The sequence below is a fragment of the Strix aluco genome, chromosome 1, assembly GCF_031877795.1.
Source record: "Strix aluco isolate bStrAlu1 chromosome 1, bStrAlu1.hap1, whole genome shotgun sequence".
Lineage (NCBI taxonomy): Eukaryota > Metazoa > Chordata > Aves > Strigiformes > Strigidae > Strix > Strix aluco.
This window is the reverse complement of record NC_133931.1, coordinates 113,503,622-113,529,085: the sequence shown is the minus strand read 5'-3', so window position 1 is coordinate 113,529,085 and position 25,464 is coordinate 113,503,622. Positions and strand designations below refer to the sequence as shown.

The following is a 25,464-nucleotide window of genomic DNA, read 5'->3' as shown; positions in this document are numbered from 1 at the left end:
TAAAATCTAAGAATTAAACCAAATCTAATGAAACCAACAGAAAGATAACATTTGTTCCAGAGGGTTTTTTCTCCCAACAGCAAGTTCACAGTGATCACATTAATTCCTAGTCACTGCAGAAATAGTGGAAAGAACATCAAGAAATTGTATAATGTGCTTAACAATATTAGAAAATAATTCAAGAAACCACAGCAACAGAGAGACTCAATCGCATGCGGTTTCCCAAGCTACCATGCAGCTCCTTTGAACCTTCTTATACCCACAGAGGATGTTTTCAGGAAACAACTCAACTTCAGGTGACGCCCAGTAGAAATGACAATCCTGCTCTAACTTCAGGGGAAGAAACTCAGTTGCTGAGCACATACCTGACTGTAAACTAATTAACTGCAGAAAAAAAAAAAAATGGTATTGCTCACTGACCAGACACTGTGGTTAAAGGTCCACCTAGCTTCAGTCCACAGAGGAAACAAAACCCACAGATCCTTAGTTGTTTCATTTTCATGTTTAATAACCACCTTATTGAAAAAAGACTCCAGAGTCTAGACTATTTATAGACCACATTACAAAATGGAAGTAAAGGCTTCACATTACTACCCAGTCTGAGAAGTTTATGATGACAGTTTCAAATTTTTCATTTGGCTCCTACCTGTGGTGACTAGTATTCTGCTGTCCTCCTGCAACTGGACATCACTTCAATGTTATTTTTTTATTTTTACTCCTCAAAGCACTTTAAGTACGGATATTTTAAGCACCAATTTAACATGACATAACCCAAAACATCACTATACTTGATGTATATACATTTGAGGCAGGTTTCAACATTGCAACCCTTTGGAATTTCTGATAAAATGCTTATCTGTGATTACCCTTAGTTTACTTAGTAAACATTTTTAATTAAAGTCAATGTATGTAGCCTATTAAGCTAACGGTTAAAAGCATTTTAAATAAAAAGTGCATGTACAGCAAAGGTAAACTACTACATGACTTCCACAGTTCAATTATTCCACTCAATTAGTCAATTTTATCTGCATTTCTCCATCACAGCTTCTTTCTTTAAAGAGAAATACAGGATGGAGTCATCAATACAGAGGGCATTTAGAACTCAGAAGTCTGCCATTTAAGTAAATGAAAAAGCACAAATAAACATGACCATATGTGATTCAGCAGTACTTTCATGCTAATTGGCTTTAACCCATATGGAGTCAAGAGGGATTAAACAAGTCATGTGCACATTGTTACCTCCTTGTTTTCACACATTCATGTTGACTGCACTTTTTTTAGCCTGATTTCATATGAAAACCAGGCTTACATGAACACACTGTGTCATCTTTCCTTCCCATCTTGCCTCCAACACACCTTTTGAGCTAACCAGCTGAATTTTAACTTTGACAGAAAATAGGAGATTCGAAAATACTGAGTTTTGTGAAAATTTTCAACTGGACAGAGGAGATAAATTCCTTTAGTGACCTGCTTACAGAAACAACAAGGAAAGCTCAGTTATCTGCTCTGTTCAGTGTGTCAGCTTGTCTGACAATCCGCCAAGAAAAGGAGGGCATGTAGATGGCTCTGCACCAACCACAGCGTGTGCATTCCTTATTCACCAACTGCCCAGACTGAGGCAATTAATGAAATGGAGGGAACTGGTACTATTTTTGGAAGGAAGACAAGGGAGAGAGTTCAAGATACTGTATGTATTAAGGGGAAAGAGACTAGCAGACTAGTAGCATGGGGGAGAATCTGGAAGTAATAAACATGGAACAGGACTGACAGTGAAGAACATCAAGACATTATAGCTGTCAACAGCCACGCAGGTCAGTGGAAGAAACAGGCATTACTGAGGTAGAGTCCATAAGGTATACAGGATACAGGCCTGCTGAAGCCTGGCAATTTTGCTAAAACACCTGGTTTTAAGACTTCATATTATCAATCACTTAGAATGGGTGATTTCCAAAGAGAAGACTAAACTGGAAAAATATTCAATTCAAAATTCTGAGGTGTACTTACACTGGACCAACTAGCTGTTATCCAGCAACTAGACTAATAAGGTAATCAAAGCAAACTTATGCTATCATAGCTAGTCAAATAAAAAAATACCATTATAAGAAGTCCTTAGGTTTCAGACTTGGACAAAGCCCTTAATTCTGTACCACTCTATGGCAGCATTCAAAGGCTACAGTCTTCTCTAAATGATCTACTGTATCTGGCTAAGATACTCAAGCAGACTACATCATCTTGAAAGAGACTATGCAGTCTGGTAGATGAATCATTTTGCTGCTTAAAGGCCCCATTTTTAATTCATTACTACATCTTCACAAGTATTTGTGATTTAATGATTATTTTACCTGAGCACAGCAAAGTGAAATTCTAGAATAGCAAAGCTACAAAGGTACAAAAAGCTGAAAGAAACAGACTGTATACATGAGAAAGCATATTGGCAGAACTAAACTAGTGTAAGTTTACCCTGATTCCTAAGTTGGTCCAATTCTCTCATCTTTCTTTGGAAGTTTCTTAAAGTCCAGATACTTTGAGTAATTCAAGGGGTTAAGTTTCTGCCTTATCTAATTAGAGACAATATTTATAAACAGTAATTAATACTTATCATGGTACCTAAAGCTTGTTTGTTGCAGTTTAATATATAATAAGGAAGTTTCTTTATAGCATACAGTAAAAGCAAAGCCTCAATGCTTTACATCTTCTGCAACTTTGTTAATGTTGTATCTTATGCAACTGCTTTTCATACATATTAATACATACATAAAACGTATCATTTGTGCAACTCATTTCCCCTCATCAATGCCAGCAGAAGCTTGGGGAAAGATTTTATACATTAAATATTCTAAAGACATACACAGACGTGTATACAAATATACATTTTTTTAAAAATATCTAAAACAAAAGTATGAAAGATTGACTTGCTTTTGCCTATCATTAAGACTTTTATTCAAAATACTCAAATGAGCTCCAGAAAAGGTAGATTTTCTTTGCATAAGGCCAACTGCTATTCTGACTTCATAAAGCAAAAATTGCATAGACAGCGTATTACCATCCAAAGTAGACTGCAATGGTCCTATTCTTCCCATTCTTCTGACTCTCCAGACATGTCTAGCAGATGGCACATACAGCTGCGTAACCTAATAAATTAACAGTATTTTACAGTTAAACATCACCTAATTACATATTACAATTTACTATTACATAGTAAGTACATAAAATTGTCACATCCAAGAGCATGTCTGAATGCCTAAGTATCTTCATTTCTAATCAATCCTTATGCTTGTGCCTTAAAGCTGAGCTGCAAAACTAAGACCAATGTAATATGACGTCTATGTATCATTTAAAAATACCATACAATGTTACATTAAATTCTGGTATTTAATATACTAGAGCAGCTGAGTTTGAGTTTTGAGATGTCAAATAAATCCTGTTTATTTTGTACTTAGAATCAGGTTAGCATCACAGTTTAACACTACTACTACTTTCTCTAAGTTGTGTAGGCACTATTTCCTAAGAACTATAAAGAAATGTCACACAGAGAAATTGAAATCTTGAAGATAAGGCAAGCAAATGTGCAATCATCAAAAATAAACAGAAGAGTTCACTGTTAACTATTCTGTGCAAAACTTCCAACTGTTAAGACATCTAATAGTGCAAGGTAGTCTGAGGTGTAACTAGCTTTTTAGGATCCAAGTTTTCAGTGATTCAAAGGATGCACTTGCACATTCGTATTAGCGTTTTCTTTTGCACGTACACTTTTTAAGCTCAATGTCATTTTTGTCAAAAGCTCTTAGGAAAAAAAAAAGTAATTTCTAGGTGAGGTAAGTACAGAAAATGCTACTGAATTTTCTTTTATTTTGGAAGAGAATTTTGAGGGGTTTTCCCCCACTATAGAGCAATTTTTATTATAAGTACTTAACTAGAAAATAAAATGCAACAAAATGCTACCAGATTTTCAATTTTCCTCTGCTGTAAGTGCAGATGACTTACACTGTCACACTGTAGAGTGGGTTCCACCTTATGGATTGAAAATGTGATTTAACATAAAAATTTCTTAACAGATGCAAGACTGTAGAGAAAAGCAGCATTACTCCAGGTCTTAAACTACACTAAATCTGTGCAACATTAACATCACTGACACTGTCAAGAATCAAACACTTTACCATTGAAACTCTGGCACCTGTAAAGCTACATGGAAAAAGGATATTACTCTTACCTTATCTGCTTTAATGTTTTCTTGTTCTGAGAGCCAGTGATTTGGTGGGCAGAAATTTCTCCTTGTATCTCTAGATTTCAACATTTTCACTAAGTTTGTGATGACCTAGGTGTCAGAAACACATACATTCAATATACATTTAGCACCATGAACAAAATTGCGTAATCCACAAGCAAAAATTTAGAAAAATTTCAGTAATGTACGAATTGTTACTTAACTTAGAAAACCTTACCCTTATACTTAAATACCTTAGAATGTGGGTAAGTAATTGGGATTCACTTGTAAGCCATCAAAAAATTAAGTTTATTCCAAAACCTAATAACTAGGACTACCTAGACTAAGTAATCCTAGGACTACCCTGCACACCTAAAAAGTTGTATGGCACTTCAGGGAAGCCTAAACAAATCATTACCAGCATTATATTACTTATTTTAAAAAAGTAATACCTAACCAGGTAATTTATATAATGGTCTTTTATACATTTTTTTTTCTTTTTTGCTTATGTAGGTTTCCAGAAATTAAATGTATGAATAAGATACATGTTTTAGAAGAGCGAGCTATATAGCTATTCTTTACTACCTCTCATTCCAGAACTGAGATTCAGAACAATTTGGCTGATTTGTAGGTTTTCTTTGTTCAAAAGAAGGAAGGATTCTTAAATTTCCGTGCATTGATTTTCAAGGAAAATGCTCAACAGAAGAATGGAACTTTTGCTTGCCATCTCAAGACAAAGGTCACGTGTATCACTCCACACTAGGCAAATCTGAGGGATCAACTAATAAACAGTGGGTACTTCTGCCTACAGTCAATAAACTTAACTAACTAGCCAGCAGATTATGGGATGTGCTTCTCAATGGCCAAACTGCATACAAGCCAACACCAACTTCAGAAAGTAGAGAAGGGGAGGGCAGAAGCATTAAATTGGTAGCAAAACATAACAGCAGAAGTTACATCTCTAAAGAACATGAAAGACTAATTACTTCTGGTTGCTGCATTAACAAACTAAAGCATTTCCAGCTAAAGGTGCCTCAGAGGAATCCTAAGATCTGCTGACCATACCACCTCACCAGACACTGAGGTGATTATCCATGTGAAAAAACAAATGCTGGTATTTTTGAGGGTAAATGTCTACATCTGAAAAGACTCTACAGGCTCCTTTTCATGTCAATGAGTATCCTGCTACCGTTTCAAAGCTGGCTAGAGAAATAAAGATCATCTCATCCAGAAGTAGCTAACAATTTATCAAATTACCTGTGACCCTCAAAGTTCTTGTCTCTATTAAAACAGACCCTTGTGCGGCTAGCTCAGTTGTTTATACTGTACAGTAAACTCCATCAGAAGATTGTTAAAGGATTCAACATACCAGATTCAGAAAGTAAAATCACGCCTGAGAAAGCCTAGCCCAAACATGCCTGAAAGCAGATTATAAGATGACCACTTCCAGGAGAAGGATGGTGACCAAATAATTCTTCTGGTGATCACAATAAGCAGCACAAAAAGCACCTACAGTCCTAAAAATGTATGTGTGGGGTGGCTGGTTGTAATTTTCATTTAATGTGCACATATATGCTGTATTACCATAAAGTTAGTTACAAACTAGAATGTGTTAGGTAAAAGCCCTTTAGTGTGTTACGTTAGTAAGCCTTTTTCCAACAGAAGGTATAAGCATTTACCTGAAAACCACCTAGTGGTTTAATAAACTTTTGGTTATCAGCTGAACTGTAGTGGGTGATGATGCGTACACCCACACTTCACCCAACCACAAGCACATTAACTTAAACCACTATGTTTAATTCATTTTTATTCACAAGGAATTCAAATGATGAAAGGTAATTGTAATTATTATAACCATACGGTCAGAAAATAAGAAAACTGAATAGATGACTAGTTTATGCACATATTCATAACAAAATTGGGAGGCTGAGAAAAATTGTTATCCTGGTCGTTAGGGTGTCTTTGCAAATTTAATATTTTCCTTGGCAGTCTCCTCCAATCCGGGGGGGGGAAGAAGTAGAGATACCAAGATAACTAATCCATCTCAAGCACAATTGTAATAGTTGGTTGCATGCCTCCTCTCCAAAGCAGAACCAACTTAGCCCAACACTACATAAAACATAATTAAGTGGAATCAATACGTTATTAAATTACTAGCCTAAAAACACTTTATCACTGCTACAGTGAACAGCAGCCTGTTTTGCAACTTAGTACTACAGCATCTGAAAAAATCAATAGAAAAAAATACACAAAGCTTTTCTGAAGTAATCTTGCTAAAAGACAGTCTTAATGGGCAGGTGTTAAGAGTAACAAAGAGTTTAATGGGCCTTCTAAAGGATTCTGTGTCTAGATGCTGCACAAAAGACCTTTTAAGATCCAGTTTGTAAAGTAACATCTTGAATAAAGACAGACCAAAGAATGCTATTAAGGGAACTGTCTGATTACACAGGAATTTTCATCACCTTGCACTGAATTTTATAAGGGCAGGTTAGATCAGTCACTGAAGCTCTGTGGTCCCATTACCACTGTACATAAGAGAAATTTAAAAAAAAAAGAAAAAGATCAGAAAAATTATCCACATGAAGAACATGCTAATAAAATATTTTACAAGCAGTTAAAGAATCCTTAAAGGAAGATGAACCAAATTAAGTGAGACTGGAGTTCCTTCTACATAATGAACGGACACTGAGAACACTATCAATCTAAACTCAGGACTCCTTTGTAAAAATTTTTATAAGTATGTATTTCATTGAAAGGAAAGACTCACTTCAATAAATAATATTAATATGAGGATTTCTTTCCAGTAAAGTACCAAGTGCGAGTAACATTCAAAACTAAAATTCAGCAAAATTAGCAACTTAATTTCATAGGATTGCTTTGAAATAGTGAAATAATTCTTTTATTTGACAAAGTCCATTTTCATGTACTCATAGCTTCAGTCCTTCTATGGAATCTCTAACACTTGACTACACTAATCAATATTAAACCAAACCAAAAAAGGGGGATTCTGCTGAATAAAGACTTTTTCACATGTAAATATTACCAAAGACTTCCAATCTGTTAGTAAAAACGCACATCATTGTCAGCAGTCTCACTGTTTTCAGATTTACCACTACCTTGCAGAAGTAAAGCCTGTATTTGCATGGATACATATATAAGAATGTATTTCATTAGACAGCAGTGGCATGGAAAATACGCAAAACAAGTGTGAGAAATAAAAAGAAAAAAAGATAAATTAAAAACATAGATGATAGGGAGGGAATGTGCCACCTTCTCTGCTGACAGCTTGCAAAAGCCCTAGCAAAGATAAATCTCTCATATATTTGACATAGTGTAAAAGAAAGAAAAGTACTTTCTGTGTAAATTTATGAATAACTACTTTAGCTCTGTTTTAATGAATTGGAAGAAGATATCACTGCCTGCTTACTGGCAAGATGTTCTTTTGCAGCTGCCCTCAGGAAAGACTCAGTGCTGTACAGTAGTTGTCTTGATGAGTGAACTTTAGCCATGTTGAATTTTTATCTGTAACAATATGTTTCTGAAGGAAGTTTTGTTATTAGCTACTTTTTCAGGTAGAACCAGAGCCTTTGAGATACCCTCAAGATTTACATTTGTAATTCAGCTGATGGAAGACCACTCTGGCTCCTGAAAATAGTAAGAGTACACCAAGTTCAGACAGTTCCACTGTGAGTTTAATTCCTGACTGCCAAAGTGGGACAGAGTAACTCAGGATTTTACAACTTCCTCCATGACAGCAAAATATGATCAAGTTCACCTGAAATGTAAGCAGCTTTTAAAAAGTTTTATTAAATATGACAAACTAAAGAGAAGAAATAGAAGATGGCATGAAATAAACTGCATACATAAAAATATCCCTAGCATGCCATCCTCCTTAGAAAAATAGACATATTGGGGTTTTCACTTGTGACCTTTAAATCGAAAGTTTATTTGGCAATTTAAAGACAAGTAATTAAATTAAATTGTGCAAACATATATTAGATCAATCCGTGCAAATTACAAATTCAGTGGTGCATTAAGACTATATTCAATGCAATCAAAACATTATCAGTTACTCTCACTGCTATTAATGCTTATGTGCATAAGTGAAATGTGTTGTAAAATCAGGGAGAATAGGCTGGATAGAGGCTATCTTAGACTTGTAGAATGAATAAGCATTCCTTAATTAGCCCATCAGGTTAAGTGCAAGCCTTAATGGGCCTTTCCTAAAGTCTTGCATGACATCTTTCTCCAAACATGGCCAAGAAGAAAGTTCCATTAGCAATATTAATACAAGCTTAGTTGATCATTTTCATTCAATTAACTTCTTTCAATTAAATAGATAGCTTGACAAAAGCAGTGATAAAAAGACCTGAAGGGACAGCTGATGACTCGAACTGAACATTAGTGCGCGAGAGGTCGCCAGTATTAAACAGACTGTAAATCTAGCATTCAATTTGGAAAATGCATTTCTTCTGCTCCCACTTCTTTAATGAGCAATTTTAGCTGACTAGATGTGTTTGCTGCAGAATTTTCATGACAAGTCAAGCACTCCTTTTTTTCAGCAACAGTTATATTAGGTTTTTTCCTGCCAACATTTTCAGCTTCTCTTAACTCATGTCTTAGGTATGATGCCATGGATAAAACTAGCAGAAATACATTGGTAGATATCCAGAAAGAACATACATTAAGTTTACATTTGCTAAGCCAGATTCACCATCCCATTAGTATTCCAGCAAACCCAAAAGGAGTACCACCACCAAATTTTAGCAGAACACCAACAAAACCAATACAGCATGGTACCAGTTCAGTGAAGCTTCTAATAGAGAAGTACTTGAGTAAATGTATGATTCAGTTAGAATTTCACATCTACATAAAGTTATAATGACATGCTTGAGCACGTTGCTGAATGGGAGTCCAAGTTAAAACCTATATTCTATACAGTAACTTTTTTATAAACAGGATAAGCAAGAAATTTAACTGAAGAGTTGCCAGGAGCAAAAAAAAAAATTGTTACAGTTATCAAGCGTTGAATTACTCAAGGTTTAGCATATGTGTCAAAAACACTAATCTTGTATCTTCAGCATAAGCCTGGAAATTTTATTTAAATATGTTCTAAAAATTGACAGAATTTACCTTGAATAACTGGATCCATCTTTTTTGCTCTGTCTGTATACACTGCTGCATTTCCGTGTTTTTTGTTACTCCAACACTTCTAAATGCTGCAACATATTCCTCACGAACCTCTGGTTTTGTTTCTGGGTAAGCCAACTTTATGATTCCTAAACATGCATCTCGAAGGCAGCGTGACAATATTACAAGCTCTTCTAGTGTAAAAGGCATCATTGATGATTGTCTTTGACCTACAACTACATAAAGCAGAGGTTTCCTTAAACAACTTTTTTCTTAATCATTTTGTTATTAAAAAAACCCACTTATTTCATTGGAACTTTAGTATTCACACACAAAATCTAAAGGTAGAGAAAAGAACCATCACCAAAAAAGAGAATGAGTATACATTTATAAAGGTGATCAGGTTGTTGCTTGCAGTCACAATGATTTTAATTACAATATTCTCTTATTCTCTTTTGTGATTCCTGCTATGTTAAATTTTTATGTTAGACTACAGAACTTCACTCTCTTCACTAAGTCATTAAAAATTATCATGATTAAGAACTTCCATATCAGACCCTGTAAAGCTAGGTCTCCCAAGGTACAGACCATCATTTTTTTTTCCTCTTTTTTCTAAATGCAATCACCATGAAAGAGCCAGCTGACAGCTGAGTGCTCAGGGGACTATCAGCAAGTCAGCCCAGAAAAGCCTTCCCCACAGATGTCAGCAAGTCAGTGCCCAGAAAACTCCATAGCCTTACACAAACACAATTTGCAAAGCACTGCTATTTAGTATGCTTTAAACTCACCTTCTATTGGATCACCAAAGAATTCATTATCATGAATAGAAATAAGTGAATGACTAAACAAAGAACTAAAAAGGTAGAAGAGAGGGATAATTCGACTAGAGTCTTCTAAGGACATTGGAGAGCCTCTTGAAATCACTTGAAGGAGTGGCACCATAGACCTTAAAATATAAAATGCAAAATTAAAGAGATGGTTAATTAAATACTCTAAAAGTATTAACTTCAGCATTCTAGTAAAAATATTTAGTAGTAGTTCCTACAGCAAAATACGGACAGCACTCTCAGATAAGTAAGTACTGTTTCCCATTCTGGCAAAATAAGGCTACTCTTTGTAAGTTTCTGTCACTACAGTATCTCAGTGTCTTGATGATATATAAACTTCGGCATTAACTATTACAGACTGCAGATACTTTCTGGTTTAGAACACAGACACGAAACAAAGAGAGCTAATCTGCATGTCATCACAGAACAAATCTGTAGGTCCAGTGTCTCAGCTCCTGGGAACATGTTTCCGGCACCATCAGTTTCTGGGCTAATAAAAGTATATGAGCTAAAACTCACATGCTTGGGATGAAATACCTGGGGCGTCAGTGTTTGTTATATTGATGCTAGTAAGCACTCCAAAAACTACAGAACATCCATCTTATTTTAAGTAAAGATTTTATTTATTTACAACTGTCCAATTTCCAAGATTTTACTCAGTTTTATGAAATCACAGGAACTAAGCAACCATTACAGTTTTGGTTTTAGCCATCTTCCACGAGCACTGTCATACCACTAACTGCCTCATGATCTTTTCACTAGATATGCTCTATTTTAACAAAGACTCAGTTTCAGAAATGGTGTAATACATACCCTGTAATCATTCGTGTAGTCATTGAAGATATCAAATACCAAAGATGCCTCAGGAATCTGGCATTAAAGGCTAAACTATAAAGAAGCCTGCAAGAGGAAGTTCAAACAAATTGTCTTCCAAAATACTGTATTTGCAAAATACAATGGTTCTGTAAGAACTTTTCTGTCAAGCATTTCTCAAATATCAACAATTTAATTTCCCCCCCCCCAAGATGGAAGTTCTTATTCTAATCAAATCTGGTGAAAGCCCCAAAAGCTGAAAAACAAGCATATAAATCCTTATACCTAAAATAAAGTTTTCATTAACTGAGCAACAAACCACACAATATAAACCCAAGTTTTCAGTATTCCCCAGAATTAAACACACATTAATAAAAATAACACGAACTCAAGAGTTATTTATCTGGGATTTTTTTTAAGTCTAATACAGAAAATGACACCAACTAGTTAACAGGTCACTTCTGTAGTCCTTCTGACATTAACAAACATACCAATTTTTTGCTAAAAGTATATTAAAATACCTTACAGTTACTTTATGCTAGAAGCAACTATTGATTTAGAATTATGGAGCAACTGAACTAGTACATTCTGCATGGCAGATACAAATGTAACAGCATCAGTGGAACAATGCCTGTCAGGACAGCTACACATATACTAATCCATCTGCAGACAGAAAAAGGTTTATACACCTGTAAAAATAAATGTTTATGTTCACAAGTCAGTTATACACAGGACTGACTTTAACCATATTATTTCAGAAATGATTATGGCACAATACACTTTTTATAGAAATGAGAAATAAAAAGCTTCCTGGAATTAAAGTCTCCCCCAGCCTATTTTTTCCCCTGCAGGAAGCAACGTATGTGACAAAAATCATGTGAAACAATTAATGTCTGCTAGGAAACCAAACAGGATTTGATGGACTAAATATTCATTTTGCAGATATTGAAGAATTCAGTTAGTTATCCTAAATGCTACTTTCCTAGGTCTCCTAATTACTATTAGAATAAATAAGGCAAACCAGATACTCAGGTCCACATCTCCTCTTAGAGGTCAATAGTATCAAAATTCCCTGTGACCATGCATACAAGGGGTAGGAGGCTGGGAAATGGAAGCAGGGATGGTAGACTAGCTGCTGCCTGAAATAACAATCTTTATTATGGACCACATGGATAAATTAAAATTTGCCAGATGGCAAAAGGAAAGGAAGCACACATTACATTAAGGAAAAAAGACATCAGTAAACACTTAAAATCATTTGAGAATGGTTTAAGCAGGAATCCATTTAAAGATATTAAAACAAAAAAAACTGCAAGAAAACCTACACACCCACTTAAGCAAATACTGCATAGTGCCATATGCCTCTGGGTCCTCGCTTACTGGTTGCTGAAGCCCTGCAGGCTCTTTTTGCTGCCTTCACTGAAGTACAGCCTCTCTCGTGCATCCACCCAGCTAGTCCCTTCTTCAGTCCCTTCACATGCATTCACCAAAAGCCAGTCGCACAGACAAGGAACTGTGTGAGGATAAAGTAGCACGGCGAAGGGCAGAACTCTTCACTAAACAGAAAGGACAGAGTTTCATAGGTACAAGGAGTTTTGGAAATAGAATGGGAGCATGCAGAAGGGAAAATGAAATGCAAGCAACCTCTGGTTTGCAGTGCATCCTTGCTGAAGTATCACTCCTCTTGTTTCAAAAACTTTGCATTTTGAATACACAGATCACTCACTACCTTGAAAGAGCTAGGGGCTTGACATATTCCAGAGAAGCTGCATGTCGGTGATCATTACTAAGTTTGAGACAAATTTGAAGCAACTGCAGCTAATGTCAGCTTAAGATAAGTTTTAGTGTAAAATTAAATTCTACTTTAAATATACGGAATTTTTGAAAAAATTCAACCTGAATTTGATACATGGGAATTTTATTTCCTTCTGAAGTCACATTATTTTGACATTTGGGTGGAAATTATGCATTATCATGTAAGGAAGGGCTTATTATATCTAGGCTAATTTAGAATAAGGATTTGTATTTTAATGTTCAAATATCTGAATGGTTTCTGAAATGAGAAATTTCCTCAGTGACCTTCAGTTTTCAGCCTCATATTTGAAATGAAAAGTAATTTGGCACAGTGCCGTTAGGTCTCATAGGGCTTCCAAGTAAAAACTTGTTAATTTTACAATCATCCCTGGAAATTATGTAATAGTTTTAGCAGAAATGAACAAACATTATGGACACTGAACCTATCATAATGTAATTCATTTTTTCATTCTAGCAATATTCAGCAATAATGAAGGGAAAAAAAGGACAAACCTTAAGAGCTTATAATAATAACCTTTGTCTAAGTTTTGGCCATTTTTATTCCATATCCGTGATTCAGGCAGTCAATTGTAGCATCTGCTATATTTCATGGCCCAATTCCAGAAATCCTGAATGTATTCAACTTTCACATTTCCCTTCCCTGAAAATCTGGTTAAATACAAGAATGCAAATTTGGTAGAAGATGTTATCATACAGCCTATTTTGTCAATATGAAACACCTATGAAATATGAAGCAGATGAATTCATCAATTCTAAAGTTTCTATACTATTTCCAGAAAATAAACATGAAACTGCAAACTAAACAGAGAAGGGTGAATTAGGCCTTGTGTTACAAAAATTTTACACCACTAGATTCACCTGAAATATAACTCATTGGGAAAGGAATGACAGCAGATAGAATCTACTAGTCTCCCACTCCAAGTATAGAAATTGGCTTTCAAAGTAGAAGATAACAATTGTTAACAAAAAAACCTCCACACAGTGCAAGGATGGTCTTGAAAGTCGTATCTCTGCAAAAGTTCAAGAAATTGGCTGTACTGAAGTCTCAAAATTTTTGGCTTCACATTGGAAAAAAAACATGAAAAAGCCTAAAAAAATTTAAATTAAAAAATTAAGAAATAAAAAACCAAAAACTTTGAGAATTAAAATAGGTCAAAACCTATCTCGTTGGGTCTTTCTTTGGCAGAGAAAAGATGTGCATCTGCTAAAAAACAGCATTTCCAGATAGACCTACATTAAAATGACACAGCACAAGATAATAATTCCTGATAAACTGCAGAACATTACAGTGATAGCTTATACACCCTGAAGACAAAGGATTGATATCCACAAAGTTTAGAGATCAGTTAATGCAAAGCTTGAGTGTCCATACAATCTTGATTACTTTTTCCTTTAAAGAAAAAAACACAAACACACTAGAAATCAAAAAGATTAGACATCATTTCTTTTTATGTAAATTTTTATAATCTAACTCACAGGTCTCACTTTCAATATTTGTACTATTCTAAAAACAAACCAAATGGCTAAAGCTTAAACCCTGGGTTTTTACCCCTCCCCATCTGGTGGTTCTGCATCTTCTTGAAAATCTCACTGCATACCACCAACTTCTTTATTATGAGATTGTCATATATGAGTTAAATTCACTCCAATGATTTCTGTTCAGTATCTGTTTTAATCATACTTAATTAAATGATCTGCTACCAAAAGTAAATACATAACGATCATTTATTTAAAACCTTGCTTCTCTCTGTAGGTATCTAATTGTCCACAAAGGCTACATGATTTATATGTACTTGCCAGAACAGTATTTTGGGCACCTCTGGCTTAAAAAGTGTCAAATTCCTCCTGCGCAATGGGACAGATTAAACGACCCATTAAGCTTAATTTAGCTGAGGCACCACTACAAGTTAATTAGTTAAAGGCAAGATTTTCAGTCTAGGTCATAAATTGGGCCCAGTTTCCCACTGAGACCATTTAAGTTAATGAAGAGAATACACTAGAATGAGAGGAGCTCATACAGTCTGCGTAAGGTCACTGCTGCCAGGGCAGCAGATTCTGACACTTCAGAACTGCAAGGTGTCACAGGTACGAGAGAGCATGCAAAGCTGGCATTAAATGAGCTGTACCGCTCTTCAGGCTGCTTTATGCTTCTGCCTCTCTTTGTGTTGGACCAAGAACGTAAAGTGAAGCTTAAAAAAAAAACAAAAGTAAAAAATTCACATACAATTATTTTGGTTTTAAGAAAAACACAACAGTGTAAGAACATTCCCTAAAGACTTACTAAAATAGCCTCATGTAAAGCCTAAGTATCTTCAGCACACATATGAAGACAGGCTGCTCATACTACACCAGAATGTCAGTTTTTCAAACAATTTTCAACCACAGGCTAAGATTAGCAGTGTTATGTTAATTAAACAGTGGTAACGTACGGTCACTATGAAACTGTTAAATCAAGATTAGCAATCACTCTGGGGCACTGCTAGACAGATGATAGTGACTGAAAACCCAGTACAAGCACATTTTCCCTCACTATTTAATATTAAGTGTAGTCATGACCTGAAGTCTATGGTATTAAATTACACCCCTAAATATTTTGCAGAAACAGAATTTACTAGTTATTTAAAGCACAGTTTTGTTGAACAAAAGTCATGAAAATCTCTTTATAATAAGAACTACATTCCAAGATTCAAGATTTCTTTTTTTAATACCTGTATAATATATCTAAACTTTACAGTGAAAAGATGAAAGCCCCACCCTTCTGAAAACAAGTACAATTCCCAATGACTTCTTTACAATCACTATTTTATTCTACACCTCTCATCTAGTTTACTTAACATTAGCTACAGCTAACTTTTTCCAGTCTTGTGGCCTTTTTCTTTAATTGGGCTTAATTGCATCTTTCCAGGACTTAATTTGGAATTTATCAAAATTCCTACAACTAGCCCAAAGCAATGTGCTTTTCCAGTAATCCACCTATGGATCTCACCACTCTCTGTAGAGAATCAGAAAGAAACTTTAGAGGCTTGTTCCTTCTGTTCAACACTACATTGTACTTTTGGGTGTCTTGTCCTGTTCTCTCTTGGTCTCTGTTGCAAAACCAAAGAAACTACCGAGCTAAAGCAGCAACACCAATGTTCTCATCATCAGTCAAATCAAAGACGTACTGATAAGCCACAAGAAAAAAAAGCTTGAATGTAGTGACATAAGTCTGTACTATGAGTTTGTTACCTTTTTTCAAGAAGGAGAAAAGCCTCAGAACTATTAAAACGATACAGAAGTATTTGCTGTTTCCTCCCTTCCAAAGCCTGTGTTAACTTTAGCCTAATTTTCTTCAGTTATTGAAAAGTTATTTTCAGTTATTATGCTCTTTATCCAGCATCCCACTTTGCAGATTTGCAGCCTCTATGGTTTTAATTATCATTATTTTCTATTACAGTTGTAAATACTGTTAAATAAGTGAAGTCTTTGTAACAACCTTTTCAATCTTTTAAACCATTTGTCCCAGTATGTTTCCAAATAGAACATAAAAGAGCATTTCTGAGCTCTTAGACTGCATTAAAAATAATTTTAAATAAAGTATTTCTGCTTAACTATTTCTACATGGTTTAATTAAATAGATATACTTTGAATATTAAGTAATTTAAAAGTTAAGTTTCACAACAAGTGAAGCGTCTTTCAAAAGACTATCAAATTTGACAAAATTATTTGGGCAATAAAAAAAATCATCAGGCAATTAAAAAAAAGTGAAAATTAATAGTGAAAAATCTTTTGGTTGTCTTTTGAAATGGCACAATGTTTACTCCCTTTAAAACAAGCATCACGTGTCCTTTAAAAAACAGTCAAAAATAATGTTTAGAATAGCTGCTTGGTAACTTAGGCCAGGTCTAAAATGCACTGAGAATAGGACAAAAGATTTGACACCTCCTGATACGATGATGCCTGGCAAACCCAACACTTACGATTGACTTGGAAGTCCAAACTAGTAACTAAATGTCTACTTTAATTTACCTATGAATTAACTTCATGTTGACTATGAAAGTAATTCCATTGGTATTACTGACACAAATACCACTACCTCTACAACTTATTTCTAAAATTAGTACACTCAACTATTTTGGAGCTATTCAAAAGTTAAAATTTGTAAATTGCCTTCTGTTATATGATGTTGAGTAGAGCTTTCGTAACTCCTGAATTTATCCAATGTGTAACTAGTTTGTTATCACAAATAACTGCAAAGACCCAACAGAGCTTCTCAGAGGAAATAGATGCCATACTCATATAATTAAAGTTCTGTGTGACTTCTTTATTCATTACACACCCTTTTCCCCACAGTTCACCAGCAAACCTCAAGTCAAAGCAGTGATGCATTTAAACTCAGTAATTACTATCCAAGGCAATGTACTACTTGCAACAATAAAGCAGGCATACTAATTCAACTGCTGCTATGATCTTCAGGTCTCACATCCTGCTCTAATGCAATTAGTCTACAAAGACCTAATTACCCTAATCGAGCGATCACAGTTTCACTGACATCTTACTTCCTCTAACAGCTATAAACACCATTGGGCTAAGATAGCACCTAATTAGTTTTCTGTATCACTGTTTACAATGCAGTTTGAATTGATTATGTTTACAGCATTCCCTAAATACTTACTTTACTACCAGCAACTACATACTTATTCAGACCTACTTGCATCAGAACAGTGTTAATACTTATGGGTCTTAGTCTGATAATAAAAAGGTCAAAAATCAATCTTCTTTCATTGTTACTGATATTTGTGATTTGCAGACTTTGTAAAAGAATGCTGTAGAAACAAACAAGTCTTTTATGTCCATCTCAGGTGCCAAAGCCCTTCCCAAACAACAACAGCGGTTTTCAGTATTTGGGAATCATTTTAATTTGTAGCAAGAAAGATATTGGCTATATATTAAAGAGGGTAGAGCACAAGTTGCTTTCAATGCTCAGCTAGCTAGAGAGACTGGGGAATCCATACCACTGAAAGTTTTAAAAACAAGCTAGACAAACTTCTGCTAGAATGACACTTAACACCTCTGAGCAAGGAGACAGATAAACTCCCTTCAAGAACCTCTGTAATCCCTTTTTGTACATGATTTTCTCATCACAAACACCACCTCCATAGTCCTCAATGTGGTGATAGAATACTAACTTATTTGCAATTCACTAAACAGAGCTTACACTTTTGCATTCAGCTATCACTCCAGAGAGAGCACAACGAACAAGAATTAAAATAAGAAAAAAAGAATCCACTCTTTGGTTTGCCTGGAATTATTATTTAAATTCTGACATTCTTATTTATTTCAGCTGATCATAAAAGAAAACACAGAAAAGAACCCACGGGGTATTTAAATCAAGTTTAGCTAATAAAACCCATTTTAGATGTACAACAGTTCAACATCACTATCATTTATACTTGCCTGACTTTTGGCACCATCATTCGGTGTTGTACCATTAGCGTGTGGCAGATTGATGCCATCAGGGTAAAGACCTCTTCACTAGCTGAGTCTCTCCAAACCATATTCAGTAGAGTGTTTGTCTGCTGCTTTGTATCCAATTTCTTTAGACACTCTTCAGTTATGTACTGAACTGATATTCTCCCATCACCCTACAAACATACCAAAGAAAAATTTGCTTTAAGTCTTTTTAATGATCAATTACCCCCTTTTTTTAAAAACAAAAACAAAAACATACTTTAGAATTTCACTAGAACATAAAGTTTTCTTGTACAGTAATTAAAATCTAAGCACATATGTATATCCCAGTAGCATTCTTAAAGTATCTGACCGAAGAGCCAGCTTAAATCCATAGGTAGGCAACTGCTGGGTTGTGGCATTGATCTTTTCACTTAGGCCCGTGGGAAAGACTCCCTTTAATGTAAGCATGTTCTGCAAGACTTGGATACAATAAGGCAAGATCATTTACTGGCATAAAATACGTGAATAGTCATCTCTTCCCCACTGTCATCAGTCAGCATTGGAGATGAAATCCAGAAATGAGTATCTACTCTAAGTTCCTTTACAAAATAGTATTTTCATATTCATAATCCATGGGTTAACAAACAACAAAAAACTTCAGGGTGGCTAGTACATATCTGGGTAGTACCAGAAGTATAGGAAGAGGAATGCTTTCTCTTGGCTTGGAACTGAGTGGAGCTCAACCTTTTCTTTTCCTTATTTCCTCTCTTTATCTAGCCCCCAATAGAGCAAAGTAGCCTGGCTCATTGAAGGCTACAAATTAGTGAATTATGAATTTTTAAGAAAGAGGAGCTCCCCACCTACCACCCCCCCCTTTTTTTTTTTGGTAAGACAGGCATGTATGAAAATATGAAATACATAAAAAACTCACAGGAGAAACATAAGGAAAACATATTGTAATAAATAGTAGTATGTATTAAAGCCTCCTCAGAGCAGATAATCTCTAATTTACAAATTACTGTAAATTACCTGTGAACAGAAATTTATGCTTTGTTTTTAACTAATCACCAATCTCTCTAAGCCACAAGTACAATCTGCTAGTATTTACATCACATACAGCGTGTGCGTGTCTGGCAAATTAAGTATTTTATTCACTCTATCTTGGCAAACATTTGGGGTAACAGTAACACACTGCATCTAAAAATGCACAAGTAAAAGGTTGCATGTATTCCCCAGCAGTATGGCTCTTTGTAAGAGGTTACTCTCAATATCAAGGTCTTAAAAACGCTGCATCTTTCAGAAATGTACATCACCTTACACAAAATGTACAGAGGCGTTACAGCAACAGTATCTCTTAGAAGAGCTAGTATGCTTTTGCTTTCAACACTTCACCAAGAAAATGCCAGGAAGCCTTAGAATGCCCAAGAGACACAGAAATCTAGAATTCCCAGCTCAGTGTGGGGAGGCAAAATAACCTATGAGGCTTTTTTTAATGAATGCTAAATATGGTGACATTTCACACATTTCACAAGGAAAGACTGCACACTGCATAAGTCCTTTGAATGGCAGTGTGTTTTGAGTGATCATACAAAGGCAAGTAAGAAACTGTTGAATTTGCATCTCTCCAACTTTGGTTGTTCAAAGCCTTGATCCGAGTGTTAGGTGGTTAATGTTAGCACAGATTCATTTTACTGGTGGGAATTTAAACTGTAGTCAAAAGTTCTATTTATAATACAGTCTCTATATATTATTACAGAAAGCAGGTGTTCCCTCTTTGAGGGTTTCCAAGGTAGTGGATATATTTAGATACAGAGCTAATTCTACAGGGTAAAGACTGTAGCTGAACTTGTAATATTTCCATAAGGGAAAAAAAATGAAAATACTAAGTTGGAAGATCAGGTTGGTTATGTTTCGTGATACCTTAGCATCATCACTGACTTAAAGAATACAGAGACTAATACAGTGCCTGTAAAATACAAATTTAAAGAAGAGAAGTTTAAACTTTTTTTGTTAAATAAAAGCTCTGTCCTTCAGTACAGTACCTGTACTTTAAGATTTCTATTATAGCGAGGGTTTTGGTTTTAATGTAAGCAACCAGATCCATATGCTTATAGTGAGCAGCCATCTATTTTTAAGAAGTAAACATACTCCCTTTTACACATAACTAGAAAAATACTAGGCTTACGATCGTCATGTTTTTGCCTCTATTTGCTGCTGCTATAATACAAATTCATTCAGAGAAATTCTGTACTGCTTACTGGTGTAGTTGTCATTTTACTGATCTCTTCATCCTCATCTTCAGAATCACTGTTTGCATCTTGACAATTTGTACCAGCAGTAGACACAGGCAGCTGAGAGAGAAAAGTCTGGAGTACCCTCAAATACACAAGAAGTCCTTCCTCTGAAAGGGATCCTATAGCACATAGATTGAAATAAAAGATCGTTAGCCAGATCACACTGTACTATAAAATATATTTGACCAGAAATACCTGACCAAAATGCATCATGCCGAATCTTCCCAAATTAAGTGTATTTTTTACTGAAAGGGGTAAGAATAGCTAATAAAACAGATCTCTCCAAGGCTTTTATCCACAAACTGTCCTTTTGGCTTGGCAATGAACCACGTTGTGGAAATACATAACTTATCATGTCAAATACGAAAAAATAACAAATTGGCCATTCAGCTTTCTCACCCAAATATGTTTCTCCAACTGTTAAGACAAAGTAAAAAAGCCATGGGGCTTGATCACTTCTTCTTGAACATCCACTTTCTGCTAATAATAGTGCATTCAGAAAGAGTTCATAAGGGAAAATGGTCTGCACATCAGCAAGCGCTGGAATGATGAAATGGAATATCTGATCTGTAAAAGGTGCTGCCAGAAACTCCTCTGTGAAGGCTGCAAAAATCTGCTGCCTGAAATGAAGAAAAATCGTCTTTATAGAAGATACAGGCAAAGTTTCCCACAACTAAATCCATGAAATAGTAGATCAATCTGGAAGTTTGAACACGTCCATCAAAAAGACTGCAAGGGTTCCATCAATCGTGTGCTAATAAACCAGATTTCTCAGATTTCTCAAAAATGAACTTCGTATACTACAACCTATTCCTGATGATCTTACACATAATTTTATCCTTTAAACTTTTCACGAACTCACAGAAAACTATTGTGAAGTTAAATTCATTGTCTATAATCTTGAAATAAAAAATAACTTTAAAAAGCACAATTAGTCATTTTTCCCTAAAAATACTCCTTTAACACAAGTCACATGATACCACCAGAATTTGATTTTTGTTCCATCTTTCTACGTATGTGACTCTTTCTGTTTGTATGATTCAGTTATTTCTCTACATAAATCTCAGCTCCTGACACAAAGTTAACTCTAAAATTCTTTTCATCTACCCTTAGCTGCATCTCTGCTCTCATCTAAGTTTTTCTACACCTATGTTCTTATGTATTGTGATACCTGCTGTTCTCTGTGCTCTGTTTATTGTACTCTTCAGCATTTTATTGCCTGTTTTCTTAAACACTGTACATTGTTTCATCAACATACAGCATTACCAAAAAATCATTACTATTGCAAATAAAAGCAACAAACAGCACTGAAAGAATAGCTAGACATTCAACAACAACAAACTGCACACCTCTACAATAACAAACAAGTATACAGGTATGTAATACTATTTTGTTTACCTTGCACCTTCTGGACATGAGCTATATGTAAAGTGCAATGGCTTCAGAACATTCTCCAGAAGTATTTTTGCAATAGGGACTCGAGAAACATCAGAATACTCAATACTGGAGGGAAGCTTATTGTTAATTAACAAATACAGCGACTTGTAGTAGCCTGCAAATAAGAAATATCACTTTTTAAATACAGTATTATTTTTCTTCTTTTATGTATAAAACAACTTATATACCTAACATTAACCTGAAAAATACCTTACAAATCACTGCATGAAGCTTTACTTAGGAAGACATTTTACACTAGTCTAAGTCACATTCATGTAACTAACAGGATATACCAGCAACCTCTTTGGAAACATCACTTCATAAAATCAAAGATAGATCACTGCATTCAGAGTCAGATTGATTTTCAAAGACCAATCACTCCTGCTGATGAAGTGACTAATTTGATTTTTTTTAAACAATGACCTATGAAAAACATGTTCTCTTCTCCTCCGAGTGACTCTAGTCATGTTTTTGACAGCTGTCCTTCCAACTTTCAGAAAGGATTCATTGTCCCCTCTATTCCAAAACTGACTGCATCATACAGGTAAGACTGCTGTTGGCAGAATGTCTCAATTCTGTAAACACCTTGCCTTAGCAGGCTGAAGAATACAATTACTGTTTCCAAAACAAGGACCTCTCAAACAGTAATAAAATGCATTACCACCCAAGTCATAAAGACATGCATAGAGGGCAATCTGGTTTTGTGTCACTGAAGTACAAATGAAATCACGTGATTTCATTCTTCTTAAGCCAACTTCCTCTTGCTGAAAGAACTCCTAAACTAAGACGCAAGTTCCACAACTACGGTAAATGCATAAATAGTGTCGCATCACTGAGGGGTCCAGCCTGAGACCCTTTGCTGGGGACTACCTAACTTGACAAACAATGTAACAGGTGGAAGTCACCATAAAGGAATAACTTAGCAATGCTGACAAGATGCACATGGAAGACAAATTATATGCAAAAACACATACTAATAAAAGCTGATTACAGATTCTTTACAAATAAACCATCATAAATTATTAGGAGACAGAATATTTGTAGTTGCACACAACCACCCCTTATTTTTTCATTATAAGTGATCAGAAAGCTGAAATAGTTACTAAAATTTATGATCTAACATTTTGATAAAATTTCATGTATCAGTTGTGAGGACTGAATATTATACTAAAAGAACGAAAGTATTTTGGAAGATATATTTATTATAGGGTAAGCAATGAGACAAACACGAATACTTCTATAGTTTTAGCTATGTCTAGGCAAGTAAAATAGATGTGCTACAATAACAGTAACTTTTTTTTCCTCACAGTGACTTCAACATGTAGTAGTTAAAACCAAATCCTCAGTAACAGGGTAAGATAGCCTAGAGTGCACTGAATGTACTTTAAAACTTACACAGAATTATTCCACCAATTAACAAAGTGGAAGGTGCTCTTTTTGTGCTTTATACCAATGAAACTGGATCCAAGATATTTATTTCATAATGTTTTTGTCTTTTCTCCCCATCTGCAAGTCTTGCAAACTCAAGCTACAGTATCAGAAAGCCAAATTATTTTTTTCCCCACATTCCCAGAGTAATAAAGTTTCTCTGAGACAAAACATAATTTTGGTGCTAACTACACAATTCATTAACTTTCAGAATGTTTGCACTGGTGTAACTCATTGCAGTTTAGCAAACAGCTTTGCTCATGATGGTACGAGGGAAATAAAAGCTAGGTCACCAAATCTTTGCTAAGGTGTCCCCAGCGTTAGCAGGATGAAAAGCAATGCCAATTTGTGATAACAATGAACATTAGCAGTTACAGAGAGCAGTACTGCAACACAATGCCCAACTTTCACACAACTAAAGCTTAGATATCCACCTACTCTCAAAATCTGTGGTAAAAGTCTGTATAAGAAACTTGGTAGAATATTCAATTTATAAACAGAATTTCCAAAGAAATCAAACAATACTTTCTCAAGCAGTGATCTCATTACAAGCAAAATATCCATGTAATGCATAGGTTAGTGTATGCAGCACTTAATTCATCATGTCTGTGGTAACAAGGCAAAAATGTGATTACACAGCATGGTCTTCAGGTACTACATGTTCTGTTCCATTTTTGAGTACTTCCCAGAACTCCTAGTTCCTAGCTACTCACCTTTTTGAATCATGTAGTGCAAAATTTGTTCAATTAATGATGTCACATAGCTGACATCTTGTAAAACAGGCAAATACGTATTCTCAGATGAAAATACCTCAAGCATTCTCATAGGAAGTGCAACATTCAGACTGTCATCGTTACAATTTTGCAATAGCCTATAAATGAAACGAAATCAAAATTATTCAACAAGGTATTTCTCTTATTTCACCACAGGCATATGTACACTGAAAAATAAAATTGCACAAAACCTTTCACATTCACATTAAAATAACTTATTTCTACCTGGTTTCCAAGTGTTCTCAGTAGTTTAGCTACATCTTTTTGTTGGCACCTTTATAATAATAATTCATGATTTTAGGGTTTCTATAAATACGGCACTCTATCTTTAAATCCTATTAAATTCTTGCTTTCAGTGACTTGAAAGTTTGGAGGTCTACTGCACAAACTGGAGGAGAAGCAAAGAATAATACATGTTTTTCCAACATGTATTACTACCCATATTAAAAGTAAAGCCATGAAAGCCCCAAGGCAATATGGGCTGGGAAAAAATGCTGGGGAACGTCATATGCATAACTAAAACAATATGCCTTTGATTACAGACTGAAATATGAAAAATACAACCATTCCCATCCTTTTAGCAAGTTGCTTATGGAACAACTACCAGTAACCACAGAAATGGTGAAAATTAAGAGCCTGTTTAGAATTAAAAGATTTGTTAGTATGAGATGTATATAGGCATGTTGCCCTAACAATGTGCTTTCTTTCCCAGACATTCAGGAAGACTGGACCTATCAGCAAAACTTATTTTGACACCATAGTAAGACATTTCACTAAACAGAAAAAAAACCTACCATTTTTTGCTATGATGTTACACAGTCACCTTTTTACCATAGCATCAAAAGCTACAGGTTCTCAAGAATCTGAACTTATTTCTCACAGGAAACACTTTTTTTGGCTACCTGCCTCACTGCTCACTTTCTGGGGTTTTGCAGAAAATTAAAGTAGCTCAGAAAGCAAGTACAGACATGCATCTCTATGCTAGCAAGGTAAAGTTAAGAAAAGCTTCTTCCTCCATTCTCCCTGTATGTATAGGCAGGACCAGCCCTTCCACTCCTTTTGTTTTCCCACATCACCCAGTCAGAAAGGGAGAGTGGGAATGCTAAAAGCTGCTTTTACAAAACAACAATTTCAACTGTAGTGAAAATGTACAATTCAACCCAGTAACACCACAGGTGTGTTCCACTGTACCTGAACTTCCAAGCTCACCACTCAGGTCTTTAGTATCAGGTGTCACCGTTTATTATACATACAATATACACAATTACAAGAACATAAAGTTCAGTGACTTGAATTAAACAATTTTCTAA

General features: G+C 35.2%; 1 protein-coding gene across 4 annotated transcripts in view; it reads right to left on the bottom strand.

Moving 5' to 3' along the window:
- Window positions 1-25,464, bottom strand: part of UBE3C (ubiquitin protein ligase E3C) — an 84,671-nt gene that overhangs the window by 42,729 nt on the left and 16,478 nt on the right. For 3 of the 4 annotated variants that reach the window (XM_074831682.1, XM_074831691.1, XM_074831702.1), the window contains 10 exons: window positions 24,095-24,252; window positions 21,915-22,068; window positions 20,916-21,136; window positions 20,481-20,635; window positions 18,226-18,413; window positions 10,975-11,061; window positions 10,123-10,280; window positions 9,338-9,570; window positions 4,211-4,315; window positions 3,044-3,131 (listed from right to left, as the gene is read on the bottom strand). In XM_074831682.1, coding sequence (XP_074687783.1) covers window positions 3,044-3,131; window positions 4,211-4,315; window positions 9,338-9,570; window positions 10,123-10,280; window positions 10,975-11,061; window positions 18,226-18,413; window positions 20,481-20,635; window positions 20,916-21,136; window positions 21,915-22,068; window positions 24,095-24,252 — 1,547 coding nt within the window. The remainder of the gene's footprint in view (window positions 1-3,043; window positions 3,132-4,210; window positions 4,316-9,337; window positions 9,571-10,122; window positions 10,281-10,974; window positions 11,062-18,225; window positions 18,414-20,480; window positions 20,636-20,915; window positions 21,137-21,914; window positions 22,069-24,094; window positions 24,253-25,464) is intronic. The other variant, XM_074831697.1, reaches the window with a different exon arrangement.